At 42.8% G+C, this 18246-nt stretch overlaps 1 protein-coding gene across 1 annotated transcript in view; it reads right to left on the bottom strand.

Annotated features, from left to right (window-relative positions):
* Positions 1-18246, bottom strand: part of CCDC158 (coiled-coil domain containing 158) — a 57513-nt gene that overhangs the window by 31182 nt on the left and 8085 nt on the right. The window contains exons 3-10 of the mRNA XM_056111153.1: positions 17325-17434; positions 16898-17225; positions 16198-16274; positions 14584-14694; positions 13537-13651; positions 6937-7056; positions 3333-3530; positions 1126-1608 (exon numbers count right to left, since the gene is read on the bottom strand). Of these exons, the coding sequence (XP_055967128.1) occupies positions 1126-1608; positions 3333-3530; positions 6937-7056; positions 13537-13651; positions 14584-14694; positions 16198-16274; positions 16898-17225; positions 17325-17434 (1542 nt within the window). The remainder of the gene's footprint in view (positions 1-1125; positions 1609-3332; positions 3531-6936; positions 7057-13536; positions 13652-14583; positions 14695-16197; positions 16275-16897; positions 17226-17324; positions 17435-18246) is intronic.

Raw genomic sequence — 18246 nt, 5'->3', positions numbered from 1 at the left:
TTGAAAGTCTGTAACTGTATCTCATGATGATTCATTAAAATTTAAAAAAAAATTTAAATTCTTTACAATACTAGAAATACATCTCATTTAACAAGAAGGTAAACAATCATCTTTTCCACGCTAATATATTCTGTACAGCTATTTTAAAGTTTCATTGTAAGGGCTGGCCACTGAATTAAGTCTCTTTCATAGTGAGTGTAGTTACTAAGAAATACTCCTACAATATAATCAAATAAAAACGTCTAATTCTAGTTTTTTATGCAATGAACATGTGATTTCTTAGAAGGGTGGTGCTAATCTGCTGTTCACTCTTTTTTTTTTTTTGAGCGATGAAAGGTGAGTCATCTCAAGTTTCTGTGCTTTTTCTCCACATCAGAGACACAGATAACAAGAAAAGAACCTTGTCTGAATTTTACAGCTACTCCACGATGAAGTCTGCCCTCCTAAAGGAAGAGAAGACACCTTCATCCCAACACCTGCTACACATAACTCACCAAAGTGTGTGACTCGAGTTCTAGCAGGAAAGTTCAGGTATAATATGGAACAAGAAAGGATATTGATGTTACAAGACGTCATCTCTTGGCCATAAACAAGACTAAGTTCTCAGTACTATTTCTCAGTTAAGTTTCCAGTAACATAAAAGGTTATTGGAGCTGGGCATGGGGAGTGTTTGCTTAATTTCATACAGAGAGAAGACAAGCCTGGGCACACAGCCCGGTGTCTGGCAGCTCCTGACAGGGAGAGATGGGACTCGAATTGAGGTCTCTCTGACAGGGGAGAAATGCTCTTCACTGTGGAACAGGAAAGGCTTCATGAAGAATCTGGACTTTCTAATCTAACCCCTCTCTCTTTTGTACCCGTTCTTTTGCACCATTCTGGATCCACAGACTCCTTTGTAATTGAATATGGACCCTTTCCCTTCCTCACAAAAACGCACAACTGCACACACACAGACACAAAAACTCCCAAACAATTGCAAAGTGTCCACAGGCCCTCTTTACAGAATGCCTTTCCCTAAATTAAGCTACACTCACTTATGTGGGAAAAGATATTGTAGAAGAAGCACGCACATGCGCACACACACACACACACACACACACACACACACACACCCCTTCAACAGACCTTAAATTCCTGTAGTTCCAGTCTCCTGTCATTAACCTCCTTCTCCAGCTGGGCCTTCTCCACCTGCATGGCCCCGGCAGTCCGCCCGTGCTGGCCGACCAGCTGCGTCATGTTTTCGATCTGCTGCCGCAGGATCTCGATCACCTTGTCCTTCTCGGCCATCTGCAGCTTGAGGGCCTCGCACTCCGTCTGCACGCTCCTCAGGTGGTCCCCCTCGTTCTTCAGGTGCTGCAGCTCCTGCAGCTTCAGGTCCACTCGCGAGCGGAGCTTGGTGATCTCGGCGTTGGTGGCCTCGATGGCCCTCTCCTTCTCCTGCAGGGACACCGTCAGGTCCGACACGGTCCGCTCCGAGCTCTCCAGCGTCATCTTCTTGGCCGTCAACTCCTCCACCACTTTGCGGAGCATCTCTTTGGTGGACTCGAGCTGAGCCGTCAAGGAAGATACTTTTTCTAGACTTTCATTCTTTCCCTGGATTGCTGCCATCTGGTGATGAGAGAAAGAGACCCTCCTGGAGGGGGGACCCAGGGGACACCGCGGAAGAAACATGACAACAATACCGGTCTGTCTACAGGGCGGGACTGCTCTGAAGAGGTTTTCGACACTCATTTAAGTCCAACACTGGCAATAAGGGCAAGAATGGTAGTTTATTTTTTAATATGGATATTTCAAGCATAGTTTCTATTGCTTTTATTATAACTTTGGCTTCCCGTCATGGCACAAAAGAGCCATTTTCACTTGATACAAACTGCAAGCTCATAACTTATAGTCCTTACCCCATTGGCTGTTGTATTTAGAATAATTATTTTACAGACAATTTTATGAATAGGATATGTGATTTGTCTATGACATGGATTACCAGTATTCTCCATTGTGTTTTTATTTTTATTATTATAATTAATACCACATAAATATATTATTTTTATTATTTTTATTAATCTTTGGTAACTTCTGAACGTATTGTTACACATCGAAAGTTTTATATGCACTAATTTAAGAAATTCACCTATCATATCACCAGGTAATAGTTTTAAAATTTTGAGAATCTGAATTTATCTTAGGTAGTAAATTTATCTTAGGTAGTAAACTACCTCCCCAAATTTAAGTGATTACTAGCTGGCCCTATTTCATCCTTTGAATAGTTGGTGTTTAACTTACACTGTTGCCATCTTTTCCTTTTGTAACTTCCTGTTTGCATTTGTTCTGGAGCTTTTCCACTTCAGAGCTTCTCCACAGTATCAGCACTGCAATGCAGCAAGCTCTGACTATCATCCTGTGTCTCAATCAAACTTAGTATACTTAGTTTTAAGTTTTGGACCACACCTGGTGATGCTCCAGGGCTTACTCCTGGCTCTAAGCTCAGGGACAGCTCCTGGCGGGCTGGGGGTGAGGGGCCGGCCCATGGGTGCCAGGGATGGAAGTTGGGTCAGTCACGTGCAAGGCAAGCGCCCCACCCGCCTCACCCACTGTGCTATCTGCTGTGCTATCTAAGGCTCTGCCCCTCCCCCACTCTTCTTTTCCACAAGTGTGAAAATGTGTAGGTTTAAGGATAAGTGCTTAGTCTGTACTTTCTTCCAACTTAATAAGCCACTTATTTCTGAGGGAAAACAATACTTTGTTTTTTATTTTATTTTATTTTTGCATCACACCCAGCGATGCACAGTGGTTACTCCTGGCTCATGCACTCAGGAATTACTCCTGGCCATGCTCGGGGGACCATATGGGATCCTGGGAATCGAACCTGGGTCTGCCATGTGCAAGGCAAATGCCCTACCCGCTGTGCTATTACTCCAGCCCCAATATTTTGCTTTTGAAGCCCAGTGAACCTCCACTCATGTTCTCTGGCCTCTGACTGGGAAGGAGACATCCCTACGGTTGCTTTTCTTTCTCCCCACACTAGGCCAGAGAATTAAAACGTGACTGTGCCTGGCTCGAGGCCAGGACTAGGATCTTTGCTGGGTTTGTACATTTTGGGAAGTTTCCTCTTTCGTGGGAAGCTTCTCGTGTCTCTTCTGAGTCACACAGACATAAGCCATGTGACCTTCCCACTGCTCAGGGAGCCCACGGGCCACGTGACTTTCCCACTGCTCAGGGAACCCACGGGCCACGTGGCCTTCCTACCGCTCAGAGAATCCATGGCTTCTCCCAGAGCCTACGCAGGGCCCCTCTCCACGCCCTCTCCCCCCAGGAGCCGTCGGGGGACCCCTGACCTGCCGCTCCATCTGGCCCTGGCACTCGCTCTTCATGGCCTTGAGCAGGGCCTCCAGGCGCTGCACCTCCATGTTCCTGTCGTCCAGCTCCCGCCGCAGGTGGTCGATGGTGATGCTGTTGCCCGTGTCCCGGTCCCACAGGCGCTTGTTCTGCTCCTTCTCCAGCGTCAGCTCCTTCTCACTCTTATGGAGGTCAGCCTGCAAGGAACGTGGCGGTCACTCCCGCCAGCACTCGGCAGGATCCAAGCGCCAGCACCACATCTTGGGGGCTTCTGTGTCAGGTGGGGCCACGTCCCGTGATGCTCTGGGGCAACTCCCTGCCCGGTGCCAGGGGTCCAAGCAGTGCTAGGGTTAGCCGGGCCTCAGGCTTGCAAAGCCTGTGCTCACAGCCCCGTCAGTGTTGCTCTCTGGCCCAGCTTTGGAGCTTTGAGTGTGATTTAAGTAGTATTTGATTTTAGAATCTGATTTTTAAATGAATTAAGAATAATTCCTAGAAAAATTATCATAATTTTGAGCATCATAAGTAAAGTGAAACTCAAGCAATGTTCTAAGGTTGGTGTCTGAGAGATTACACAGGGATGAGGGCATTTGCCTTACATGCAGCAGACCCTAGTTCAAACCCCCCTTGCTACATACATATGGTTCCCTGAGCACCACTAGGAGTAAGTCGAGAGTCAAGAGCAGGCCATGAGCACCACTGGGTGTGACCCCCAAAACCAACAACTCCTCCCCCAAAAAATATTGTCAAAAGTTTGACAGAACAACAATGGTAACTTGATTTGCTATTTTAGAAACAGAGACATTTGTGTCACAGATTAAAAAGTGAAAAAGAATCATCTTCCTCTTTAGTCATCAAAAACATCACAATGTTTACTCTGAGTGAAATCTGGTAAGACATACAGACTTTCAATGGATGTATCGCCCCCCCCCCCCCCCCCCGCCCAAATGGTAAGACACGGACACAAATCACTGGAAGTGTTTTCTCATCACAGGGACAGAATTGAGATACAGAATAGAGAAACCATCAGGGGATCAAAATGCTTCAACAGAGTGGTTTAATTGGCCCTAAAGACACACCTGAAAGAGATGCAGACCAGAGGAAGAGGGGCTGGAGAGAGACCTTGGAGAAACAGAACACCAGGGCATCGAGGTCTCAAAGGTATCAAAAGAGAGGGTCTGATTTTATAGGGAAAGTAATTCCTTAGTAGGTGGCCAAGTGGGAGCTCTGTTTTAGAAAGAGGACTGAGGCAGCGGGAGAGGGAGCCTGGAGCCTGGCGCCAGAGGAGGAGGAAAGCGAGACCTGGGCAGAGTGGGAGGGGTGGCAAGGACCAACAGGTAATAGATTTGAGCCTCCCTCAGACACTTTTTTCCAAGATTTCCAAGAGTTCCCTCCCCAGAAGGGAGGACATCGGAAAGCATGCAAAGGGAGGAAAGAGGGCTGGAGCGATAGCACAGCGGGTGGGGCATTTGCCTTGCATGCAGCCATGACCCGGGTTCGATTCCCAGCATCCCATATGGTCCCCTGAGCACCGCCAGGAGTAATTCCTGAGTGCAGAGCCAGGAATAACGCCTGTGTATCGCCAGGTGTGACCCAAAAAGCAAATAAATAAATAAATAAAGGGAGGAAGTGAAGCAAAGAGCATCCCAAGTGTCATGCTTCCAGCTCTGCCTCAGCATGTCTGGGCCCTGGTGGGCGATGCAGGACCAGGATGGCTCCACCAGCAAGCAGCCTGCTGCCCTTCTCAGGATTGGGCCGTGACAGAAAACGCTTCACTCATCCCGCAGAGGGGTACCGAGCACTTTCCTAAGTCCCAAGTCTCTCACAGGACTCAGGAAAGAGGGCAGAGGGTGGTTTATTATTTTCAGGATCCCACTTTCCCTCTTGCTTTTAATAGTTACCTACACTTCTGTTCAATGTTTACGTGTTCCTGACATTCCTTTGACTTTAAAACAAACACTCAAGATTTCAATTTAGCAAGATAAAGTATCTCACTGAAAAACTGGATATTACTGGACAGATACGCAGGTATATGAACTGACATATGTATATTTATGTTGCTTTGCGGGCCCCAGTTGCAGTGCTCAGAAGATGCTCCCGGTGCTGTGCTCAAGAGTGACCCTTGACAGTGCTCAGCGACTGCCTGTGGTGTCGGGGGTTCAAATTGGGGTCGGCGGCATGCAAGGCAATATGAAAGCACTGTCCGATTTAGTTAGAATATCCAATTCCATTTTTTCTGGCTTTCCCCGTGCCTGCCCCAAGGGGATGGCTGAATTCCCCCTTCCCTTCACTGTTGTTGAAGTCACGCACATACACACACACACTCACAAACACTCACATGTGGCTGTGGGCTGTGATGCTCACACATCATATTATAGGTGTGGTGCTCACTAGGTGCCATCAATCTCTTGTGGCTCTAGAGATCTTGAGCCGCAGGGTGTGCCAGGCCCCGGCCCTGAGACGCAGGCTGTCCTCACCATATGTGACATCCCCAGGGACGGAACTCAGGCCTTCTGCTTGCAGGCTGCGTGCTTTCAGCCACTGAATGGTCCTCGGTCCATGACTTTTATATTACCTACTCCCCTGCTTTAAAGTTTTAAACATTTATTTTGGGGATTAGCGGTCACACCCACTGTGGTGCTCAGGGGCTATTCCTGACTCTATAATCAGGAATGAGTCCCGCAGTGCTCAGGAGACCCTATGGATGCCACGGATAGAACAAGGCTTAGCTGCATGCAAAGCAAGTGCTTTAATCCCTGGTCAGATTCTCTACTTGGACGTTTTTATATTTGGTGGCACTGGCTCTGAGCTCAGGAATCACCCTGGTGGTGTTTGGGGGACCATGTGGGATGCTGAGGATAGAACCTGGGTCTGCCACATGCAAGGCAAGTGCCCTACCTGCCATACTATTATGCCAGCCCCTGGCCCTACTTTTTTTTTAATCCTTTACTTTCTGGATATTTTATTACATGCTCCATATTCCTAATTCGCATGTAACTTATCTGCAATGATCTTTGAGTTCTTAGGCAAAGGTAAATGTGAATTTATGCCACTTGCTTCTTTCACTAAAATATTTGCTTTATTATTCATCTTTATCATTTTGTGTGACTAATGAAATTAATAAAAAAAGTGTTAAAAATTTCACTTTAGAAAAATTAAATAAAATATATAGATTATGTTTTATATAAGGCAGCTAGAATGGAATACTGCATTAACATAATGTTATTCAAGTGTGAGAACTAACCAAATACATTTGAATAGTATTCAGTACATTTAATGTGTATGGTTGCTCAGATACTTTGTTAAAAAAAAAAACTGTTGATTCTATTACTGAAACTAGTTTTATGAAGTGTTTTGGTGAAAACTCCCCAGGGGCCATTGATAGTACAGCAGGTAGGGCGTTTGCCTTGCACTCGGCCAACCCGGGTTCGATCCCCGGCATCCCATATGGTACTCCCAGCATTGCCAGGAGTAATTCCTGAGTCCAGAGCCAGGAGTAACCTCTGAGAATCGCTGGGTGTGAACTAAAAGGCCAAAAAGAAAAAAGAAAAGAAAAGAAAAACTCCCCAGACTTCATCTCATTTATGTTTTACAATATAATCTCACCAACAACTTTTGAAGCTGATCATCCAGATTCCCAGATTCCTGGCTGAACTGGTCGCGCTCTGTTCGTGCTTCAGTTAATTCCGAGTTGGCAAGGACTAACTGCTTCTCCAGGTCTTCTATCTAAAAGGAAAAGCAGAACCAAACATCCCAATTATCTCAGTGAGCAACAGAAGCGAGTCTTTGTAGGAATAAGTGATTATTTATTCCAGACAAAAATTAAAAGTTTATTGTGATATATTTGCAAAGTTTTCTAAACTTAAAATCTACGTAGAATTTCATCAGCGAAATTAACCCAAACGAAATATTTGGTGGTTAGAATAAGCATAGTCTCCACACATCTGCCTTGTTTTCACAAAAATTTCACAAAAATTTTCTCTTTTATAAAAATATATGTTCAGTCATTTGCTTGCAAGGAAATGATACGGCATAAACCATATTCTGCAAGACCCACAAAAATAAACTGTTTTATACCTAGCAGTGAGCTCATTTATTTCAGAATATCAGACATTCAGTAATAAAACACATCGGGCTGGAAAGACAGAGCAGGACTCAGCACATGCCTTGCATGCGGCCCACTATGATGCAACCACATTTGGTCCTGTGAGTGCCACAGGTCACTGCTGAGTGGAACCCAGGGAGTAGACCCCGAGCATTGATGGGTTGGCCCCAAGACCTCCCACCAAAACATTGCAAAAGGTATTTACCACAAAACAACAAATGGTAATAATAATTTCATAATTAGATATTATTATAACATAGATCATATGCATTATATAACGCAGTCTATATGTGAACAGGATGATTTCATCTATATATGTTAAATATACTTTTTTAATGTATTATATATTCTGACCCTCACTTTCAGCTACAAAACGGGAAGAGTGCTGACTTTTAAGGTGAGGTTTTGTCCCGAGACAGGCAGCTGTTGGAGCTGGGAGACCCTGCACTGCGTGGCACGTTCCGTAACTGCCTGGCTACAGCTCTCAAGTTAAGGTGTCAGTTGTCACAGGATGGAGACACGGGGTCTGGACTTCAGATGAGTCACTCAAATTCCTAATTTAGATCCTTAGGTATTTATTTATGAGAACATACAGGGCCCTCATGTTACCCAGTGATACCCGACCTGTAACCCTGTGTGACAGCTACACCCTCACTGGGTCCTCTACTTTCTAAAAGGAGAAATCTCTCCTGGCTGACCAAGGGCTACAGATTCCTTTACCCTTCCAGAGCACGCACACCTGCCCAGCATGCTCTGAAATAGACATTAATATGTATTAATGCTTTGGATGATGGACTGTGATTAAATCTTCTCAGAGAACAAAGAAATGACTTTTTTTCCTTGGTTATTTTTTAGTTTAATAATTATTTCAAGGAGAGGCTGGAGCGATAGCACAGCGGGTAGGGAGTTTGCCTTGCACGTGGCCGACCCAGGTTCGATTCCCAGCATCCCATATGGTCCCCTGAGCACCGCCAGGGGTAATTCATGAGTGCAGAGCCAGGAATTATAACCCCTGTGCATCACCAGGTGTGACCCAAAAAGAAAAAAATTATTTCAAGGAACCCAAATTGGTTCATTTACTATCTTAATTCTTAAGAAAGACGAATGCGCATTATCAGCTGACAGAACTGCCTTGGTTATAGTATTATGAGGAAAGGCCGAGTCAGCATGCACTTGGTGAGTATAAGGAACACTTTGTGTGAAATGCCACGAGCTTTTACTGCTATGCCTCTCCAGGGCAAGGAACAGGCCAGGAATGGGCAAAGGCAATAGTCGGGCTAAATCGGAACTCGGAGGCTCTGTCACTTCTTGCCTTTGAGGTTTGATTTTCTTTTCGTTGCTCTATAATTTGAAAGAATATTCCAGATCAGTGCTTTCCCCAAAGTTCCTGCCAGTAAGCATGCGGTCTGCGTGGAAGGTGGAGCAGCGGCTTGGCGCTGCTGTGTGTGCGCAGACACTGCCCAATCCTCCCACGAGTGCAGGATAAAAGGGTTCGAAACCTTGTCGGGATCATGTCTCAAGTTCCTTTGAATTCCTTCTAATATATACACATATGTTTGTTTAACTTGAGAGGAACTAAATATGGTGGTGGGGTACATACGCTGGTGAAGGGACATTATATGACTGAAACTCAATCATGAACAACTTTGTAATTGTGTATCTTATGGTGAATCAATTAAAAAAAAAAAGAATTCATCAGATGTACATTCTACTTTCCCCACCTGGTTTTGGAAACAAAGCAAGGCCAAGGAAACCCTATTTCGAGTTATAAATTTGATAGTCACACTTTTGATTCAAAATTTCATTCTAAGACTAAAATATTTTCTATCCCTAGCCTGGCATAAAAGCATTCTTCTCCTTGAGAAAAGTATTAACATGTGCTTCAGCAACACAAATTTAAACTTGCTACTTTACACTTTCATTATAAAATTCTGAGTGATCATAGGACAACATTAAACTTCATAATAAAATCTTAAGACCCCCAAAAAACAACAAATTTTTTTTTGGTTTTGGGGCTAGCACGCGACAGGGACAAATGGAGACGTTACTGGCACCCGCTCGAGCAAATCGACGACTAACGGGAAGTTAAGTGATTAAGTGAAGTGGGGCTATGCCTGCAGTGCTCAGGGATCACTCCTGGAGGATTCAAAGGATAAGACGGGGCCCCAAGGATCAAACCCAGGTAGGCCGCGTGCAAGGCTAACGCCCTACCCTCTGTACTATCACACCAGCCCTTAGAACAAAAACTTTTAAGTAGAAAAAGGGAAAAGCCAACTGTTGCCACTCCAAGTTTATTGAACATCAGAAATTCCTCCAGAACTCCATATGGTAATATTATTATTATTATTATGATGATGATGATGATTTTGTAGATGTCTGTATTGACTCAACCGCTATAGCTCTGCTTTTACCTTTCACTTTTTAGTAAAAATATTTGCATCAATCAATCAAAAAGATAAACAGAGAGTGAAAGGGAAAACCACTGAAGTAGCAACTGAGCTGGTACAAACTGCTGGGAAAAAAAACACCATAAAGAAAAGTTTCTTAATATGTCGAGATGAATACTGACATCTGAGACTCATTCAAGGTCTATCTTTTTCTCTTTTCTTTTCATATACAGCACTGGTTTTCCCTTTCACCAGCCGTGAATCGACTTTTTGTTTTGTCTCATTGGGCAAATAAGTCCTGGGATGCTGTTTTAATTTTACAGTGATTTTCGGAGATAAGCCAATCGTACTAAATTGTGTGTTCTGTTTCCTCTGCTCAAGGAGACACAGAGGGCTCGCTCGGCCACTGCAGGCTGGCACAGAGGTGCCCTGGCAGAACCCTGCAAAGAGGTTTGCGCGGATTCTTCCTGTACACACTCAGCTCCAGCCTGTGCTACTGAATCTTCATGTTTTGAGTATGAAATTCAGCCCCAAGTGTTTTCAAAGCCGGAAAATAAGCTTGGAATTCAAGATCATGAGATTATTTTTGTTGTGAAAAAGCGAAAGTTAAGAGTAAAGTCAAATCTACAGAGCCAATAGTGACAGCTTCTACTGGTCCAGATTCGTAAAGGGGAATTCTGGAGGTTCTCCTAAAATGAAAAGAAAAGAATAGAAAAAAAAAGCATTACAGTATAACACTTTTGGAAGCTACAAAAGCTATGTCTAATTTTTTTCTTTGAAACACAACCTCTGTTTTCAGCAGTATAAAAATACTCTAGCTCAATAGAAAAAAAGAAACTCTGCCCTTCTACATGCTTAATTTAAGAATCCAAGTTGGAAAAGTCTCAACCAGACTCTGTTCAATAGTTAAGATCATTTTGTTCCCCTTGAAACTGAGGTTCATAAGAAAATAACCAACATTGCCTCCCGTAAAATATATTTACATGAAACATCAACATTCCTCTATGTATTTGTTCTTGTTCTTATACAAATCCTATTCTTTTATGTAGTTTTCTTTTCTTTTTATTTATTGTCACTTGGACAGTAGACACTGAAATATTTATTGAAACCGGGGGAAATAAAATATATTTTAAAGCATTGATGGGCTTTAGCAATGTAAAGACAAGGGACATTACAATGAAACAAAACAATTTTTTAGGTTCTACATTCATTACAACAAAACATATAACACGAAATAGGATATATTTCATGTTTCCCAAATAGGATCCTTTTGTTAACTTCTATTAATCTTCTCTGCTCAGTGAGACCACCAGTTCAGGCCACAGTATATTCAAATCTATATTATTATAGCAGAATAATAATTTTTCATTATTCCCTGACTAAAAAAAAAGTTACTATTAAGAGATTCTAGCAAACCAGCCACGAGGTGCTTACTTGATTAGGCTTGATATGTTGTCCTATAAATATGAGTGATCTGAATTAAAATGAATTAAACTGATATGACTCCCCATTATTTCTCCTTAATGATGACCATTATGGACTGTCAAAACTCCTAGTGACCTGCTGTTTATGAAACACTAACACTAGACAATGGAGGCTGCAGAGGAAGTACAGCAGCAGGGTGCTGTACTTACAGCCAACCTAGGCTCAGTTCAGGGTACCCCATTTGGTCCCCCAAACCTTGCTAGGAGTGATCCCTGAGAACTGGGTCAGGAGTAAGCCCTGAACACCAGTGAGTGTGGTCCAAAAGACAAAATATTTAAAAAGCCATTCCTGTACAACTCCCCCCGAATCACAAAACTTTAGTGATCTGAATCAGTGTCTGACGGGACAAGAAATGGAGTAGGCAGATGCTGTTTTATAAAAGTTGTCCCGATTGAAGTGTGAATCACATCATAAGGTAATTATTATTTCTTATTGCGGGTTGTGAGAAAGAAAGTTGAAACTGGTGGTGGGATGGGTGATGGAACATTGTGTGTCTAAAAGTCATGAGTAACTTTGTACATCAAGGTGCTCGAATAACATAAAATGGGGAAGGGGGAGTTTGAAGGTCATTACTGTAGAGGATCCAAGTTTAATAACTAAAATTATATTTCACATAACTGTTTCGTGTTTAGATTTTAGTAGCACTGTAGCACTGTTCTCTGTTGTTCATCGATTTGCTCGAGAGGGCACCAGTAACGTCTCCATTGTCTGTTTTTAGCATATCGGCCATGCCACGGGGAGCCTGCCAGGCTCTGGCGTGTGGGCGGGATACTCTTGGTAGCTTGCCGGGCTCTCTGGGAGGGATGGAGGAATCGAACCCTGGTCGACCGTGTGCTAAGCAAATGCCTTACCTGCTGTGCTATCCCTCCAGCCCTAGACTTTACAAATTTTCCATTCTTTAGCTGTGCCACAGGGAATGAGGTCTGGGTTTTACAACCAGTGCTTTGACAAGATTGAGTACCAAGGAGAAACAGTACCCTCTTGTGGCGATTGTAGGGACGGCAATGGAAATTTAAATGGGTTATTAATTACCGGAGGGCAGATGTCTAGAATTAGCAGTGCCGCAATGTTAAAACTGCCTTTTTCCTCGTGGAACTTTTCTTTTTTACATACTGTTACCTTGAATAATTTGGATTATTTTATAACGTAAATTGGGAAGCTTCCTTATACTGTATTTCTTCAAAGTCGATTAAGGCATGAGAAATTGACTAAAAGCAATGGATTCTCTTGTGGGGTTTGCAAATTGTCTTATAGAAATGATGACCACACAGAGAATTTATCTTCCAAATGGACACAATCTGGGGATGAAATCTGGCATTTTCAAACTAGGAGACTGGGCAGCAGGTGTAAGCTGGGAGTATGCGGCCACACTGGCACGAGCCCTTCTCAAAGGGAATGGAGAACTCAAGCTCCACCAAAAAGTACCTGATAGTTTATAAATACTGGTTTTGGAAAAACTACTTTTTACAAATGTTGAAATCTACAAACACCTAAGCTCTTAGTAATAAGAACTCTTCTCTTTAGCGATGGATGTACAAACAAAGACAACAGAACACTAAATATCAATTGACATGTTTTGAAGGGGAGTTAGATTACGAGAGAATATTTGGCTTCTTAATTAATTATATTTTAGATGGACATTAAAATTAGGGAAACAGAGAGATAATATAGCAGATTAAGGCATTTGCCTTGCAAGCGGCTGACCCAGGTTCAAACCCTGGCACCCCACAGGGTCACCACAACCCTGCCAGGAATGATCCCTGAGTGCAGAGCCAGGAATAAGTACTCAACACTGCAGGAGTGACCAAAAAAAACCAAAAATATATATTCATAAACATCCAACATATTTTATATATTTGTATTTTAAAATGTACTCCCTTTCCTCACTGCACAATGATTAGTAATTTAGAATTTAAAATAAGAGGAGTAGGTCCCTAAAGAATTGAGTATAAGGGGGCAACCAGCAAGAACTAGATATTTGCTAAAGCTAAGCTTAATAAAAAAATTAACTTATTCTTCAGTTTTTAGAAGCTTAATTAACTTGAATAAACAATATAACTAAGCTTTGTAATTTAACACCGGGATATTTGGCATCCATCTTATGCCAAACTACTTTTGATATTGGATGGTCACTTGATTCCTTATTTTCAAGACAGAAAGTTTTAAATTATACCACTGATTTCATGTACAGTAGTTACTAGAAGCAGAGCCACAGAGATCTAAGCTCACCTTGTCTTCATACATCCTTTTGGCTTCTCTTAGCTCAGAACGGAGCTGAGAAACAGTGGATTCCAGGTCACTGAGCTGACGCATGTACATGGAGTTTTGATTTCGTGCTTGTTCTCTAAGAAGAGTTTTAAAAGGGAAAACAAAAAGCAAACTAAGAGTAAGTAAAATACCTAAAGATACTCTTTCAGATACTTCCTTTGGTATTATTACATATGGCTTTACTCAGCCAATAGCCTTTTATCTTCTTTGTTTCTTAAAACCATTGTCTCAAAGATGTGAAGTGTTAAAGCAAAGTGATAAGTACCTCATCATGCAATTTTCCTTCTACTTTTGTGTATGGTTGAAAAATCCATACATTTTTTTCAATGATCTTAAAATTATAAAATATTTATGCATAATCACACATTTAATTAATACATTATATGTAGCATTGTCCTGTGGCACTGCCCTCCCATTGTTCATTGATTTGCTCGAGTGGGCACCAGTAATATCTCCACCGTGAGACTTGTTGTTACCGTTTTTGGCATACCGAATACTCCACGGGGAGCTTGCCAGGCTCTGCTATGCGGGCGGGATACTCTCCGTAGCTTGCTGGGCTGTACGAGAGGGATGGAGGAATCATGCAAGGCAAACGCCCTACCTGCTGTGCTATCACACATTTATGTATAATATATAGATGTGTGCTTATTTTTTCTACTGGCTGAATATAAACAATATTTAAAGTATCTAATCTCAAGAATCCCAAATACTAGTAATAATACACCTGATACACTGTAGCACTGTAGCACAATTTGCTCATGCGGGCACCAGTGTTACTGTTTTTGGCATATCAAATACATCACGGGCAGCTTGCCAGGCATTGCTGTGCGAGTGGGGTACTCTCGGTAGCATGCCAGGCTCTCCGAGAGGGGTGGAGGAATCAAACTATCAAACAATATTATCTATACATTGTGTAAGTCTTTTCTGTTCATCTGAACACCAACGTTTCACTTCCTTGTAAAATGAAGCGAGGTGACTACCAGTAACAGACCCCTCGGAGACACGTACTGAATGATCTCCAGTTGACTCTGCACACTGCTGGCTTGGCTCCGCGCACTGCTAGCTTTCTCAGTCAGTCCTGCTACTTCAAGTTCATGTTCATTTATTAACTGCTCAATTCTACAAAAGAACGTGATAACTTCTTTAGAACAGAGAGCTTTGCAAAAATTACTGATTTCTGACACTCAGCAATTCGGTATCTTTGTTTTAGCTTAGAATATGCTACTTTCTAGGACAAGTGTCTGAGATAATTTCCAAATACTTTTATTCAAATCCTTTGAGGGCCACCTACATTTTAGGATTCAGACTTTCAATAATTCTACAATAGTAATAAATCATAATGGTAAATGATGGGGACAATCAGTTATCATCTTATTAATAATATGGCACTTCCAGGGAAATCTAAAAAGTGCTCTGTAAGCCAATATACTAAAGATTATAAAAATCTTTACATTTGGGCTGGAGAGACAGTGCAGAGGGGAGGGTGTTTGTCTTGCACAGGGCCAACCCTGTGGTTCGATCCCTGGCACCCCTTTTGAGCCCCCCAAGCAGTGCCAGAAGTGATTCCTGAGTGTAGAGACAGGAGCACAGTCTGAGCACTGCCGGGTGTGGTTCCAAAACAAAAACAGGAACAAAATCTTTACACTATTAGCTCAGTCAGGTTTTTCCATCAAACGAGAGCTACGAACACCCGCCCTGACCAAAGTTGAGTCAGGTTCCTCTGGGGCCTCTTTGTCACCAGGCCTCAGCCGTGCCCCTAGCCTGCTGCCTGCTGGCCTGGCCAGGACCAAACAGTAAGATTCCTTCTAAATCAGGCTAGCGAGAATCTCCCCACTCTGACGTCTCTCTTTCTGCCCACCGACACCTTTGCCTTGGCTCCATGGCAACGAGTCTCTCAAGTCTCACTGTACTGAACCCGATCTCCCTCCCGCTGCACTCCCTACTGCAGTCACCTTGAAGAGTGTTTCTTACTGTCTTAACAGGTATCAGAATATTTTTTTCATCTGCCTAAGTTGCCACAAATTTATGAAAAAGAGTTTCTATTTTAAAACTTTTTTGATTTGCGTATTACATGATTACTTTTTTCCTTTTCTTTTTTAATCACCATGAGATAGTCACAAAGCTTTCATGATTGAGTTTCAATCATACAATGATCAAACACCCATCCCTCCACCCGTGTACATTTTCCACCACCAATGTCTCCAGTATCCCTCCTGCCAGTTCCACCCCATCCCACCCCCTGCCTCTGTGGCAAGCACCTTTCTTCTTACTCTCTCTCTACTTTGGGTATCATGATTTGCAATACAGATACTGAGAGGCCATCATGTTTGGTTCTTTACCCACTTTCAGCATACATCTCCCATCTCGAGCGATCCCTACAACCATCATTGACTTAGTAGTGATCCCTTCTCTATCCCAGCTCTCTTCTCCCCAGCTCATGAGACAGGTTTCCAAGCTGCAGGGCAATCCTCCTTGCCCTTGCCTCTACTGTCCTGGGTGTTAGTCTCATGTTATGCTACTTTATATTCCACAAATGAGTGCAGCCATTCTATGAGTGTCCCTCTCTTCCTGACTCATTCCACCCAGCACTGCATGGTTTCTTATCCCTCGCCAGGCACCTGCCTGTCTTGGTGCTGTTGTAGGAGCAGCTCTACTTTGTTCTGTGACTCAGATTTCAGTGTTTCGAGCTGGTCTTCTACCTGTGTAGAAAGAAGAGATCTTGACTTGGGGACTAGTGAACCTATTGCTTGGAAATTTAGAGATTTCCCAACTAAAGGCATGTATCACAAAGATGCAAATGAAAGCAATATTAAAAGGGGACACGTTCTATCACTGTTCTATTAGATCTTTGGCTATATGCAGAGATGCACAAGGATACCAAGCTAGTTCCCTTTATTTATGGAGAGATGATTATAGAATTAACCTGTTAGTATAGAGAACAAAAAGAGGACTCAACTTTTGTTGGTGGGGAGAGAGGGGAGGCCTCTGGCACGGGGCTGGGAGGTGCAGGGAAAACTCCCTGTGAGGCCCAAACAACTGGATCTCGTGGTTCAATGCAAGCCCTGCGGAATTGGTACTGCATGTGCCCTGCAGTGCCAGGGACCCCCAGGAACACACCTGGCGCTACTGGAGGACCACCAGGGCTCCCCAGAGGTGCTGGAGTGGGGGAAACGAGGGCAGGTAATATCAGGGATCAAATCAGGGTCCCTGAACCCTGGGTTAACTCCCCAGCCCCTCTGCTCACTTCTAAGAGGTTTTTTTAAAATGATGTCTAATAATACTCTCTTAATTTTAATTTTGAAGTAGTGTGCTCACCACTTACTGGAAATATCCTCCCTTTCAGATAAGAAATCTCTGTGTCTAAGTCTCTTAGGATTTTACTAATGGCTGAGCCCATGCTGCGGAAGTGGACAGTGGCAATGCTGTCATGCTCATAGATTTTCTTGCCTGAGGCTTCTTCAAAGTCAACTAGGATCGAGCGGATTTCTTGCAGCACAGCCTCGTGGCTGAGCATCATCTTTCTGAGCTGCTCGATCTGGGTGTTGCTGTCTTTCAGCAGGTCCTCTTTGAGACACTTGGCAGCTTCAAGTTCACTGACTGTATTTTGAAGCTGATTTCTTAAATCCTCCTGGGATTCACTTTCCCTGCGCCTACAGAAGCGAATGAAAGAAAGGAACACAGATTCACGAGGTGGTTCCTCACTGCAACCCACACACATGAGAAGATAATTTCCCCTCACAAACCCTAACCTGATGTCGGCCATGGCATCTCTTTCCATTTGCATTTCCTGAAGTTTCGTCTGCAGATCAATAACTGATTGCCGCAAGTAAGTCTTCTGCTTCTCATGCAATTCATTGCTCTGGGGGGGAGGGGGGGATGGAAATGCCATGAAAATTAGTCTTCATTAGCAAAACCTAGAATAGCTGAGCATCAGGGCAACTGATGACTTAAGAGCAGACCCCAGAAATAGAGGTTTATTTTTAAAAACTATATCTACTTTATATGCAGTCTCCCTTTACCCTAGTTAAAAAACCTAACTAGTCATTTCTCACTACTAACTTAAAAAAAAATAACTCTCATTAGTCTCACCACCTCAAGCTCGGCCCCTTTTGCTCCATTCTACATAAACAAGATGCTATTTAGATAACACATTTGACTTCTGGCTCAAGATAGGGATAGGAACCATTTTTGTTGCTGAAAATGGGAGAACTGAGTTAAATTCTTCATAAAACACAGTGAATTCCTGCTTTTGACACAGAGAAAGTCACAAATGTCTAGACTCGGGTATGAGGGAATCTCCCAAGAGAACAAATGAAGTCCCAACTTATCATTCCAAAGCTACGCTATGGGTTCTGCTCATAAAGAGAGAGAACGTTCGGTCAGTTTTTTTGTTTTGTTTTTGTTCATTACTGAGGATAGGTATGAATGGAAGAAAAACAAATAAATTGAATATATGAATATTATAAAAATATAAATCAGAGACCAAGATTAAACAAACACCTGCCCCTCAAAAAAAATTTCAAGAAAAAACAATGCAGTAATGGAAAAATACTTTCAAAACTTGTATTTATAAAAAAAAATTGTAAGGTAATACAGCCCCAAATTACAGAATGACATGATAAAGAAGATTTTCTTAATTAAAACTATGACTGTAAACTAAAAAATTGCAAT

This window comes from Sorex fumeus, unplaced genomic scaffold (assembly GCF_029834395.1).
Source record: "Sorex fumeus unplaced genomic scaffold, SorFum_2.1 ptg000013l, whole genome shotgun sequence".
NCBI lineage: Eukaryota > Metazoa > Chordata > Mammalia > Eulipotyphla > Soricidae > Sorex > Sorex fumeus.
Note: the sequence above shows the minus strand (reverse complement) of the source record. Positions and strands in the feature narration are given on the sequence as shown.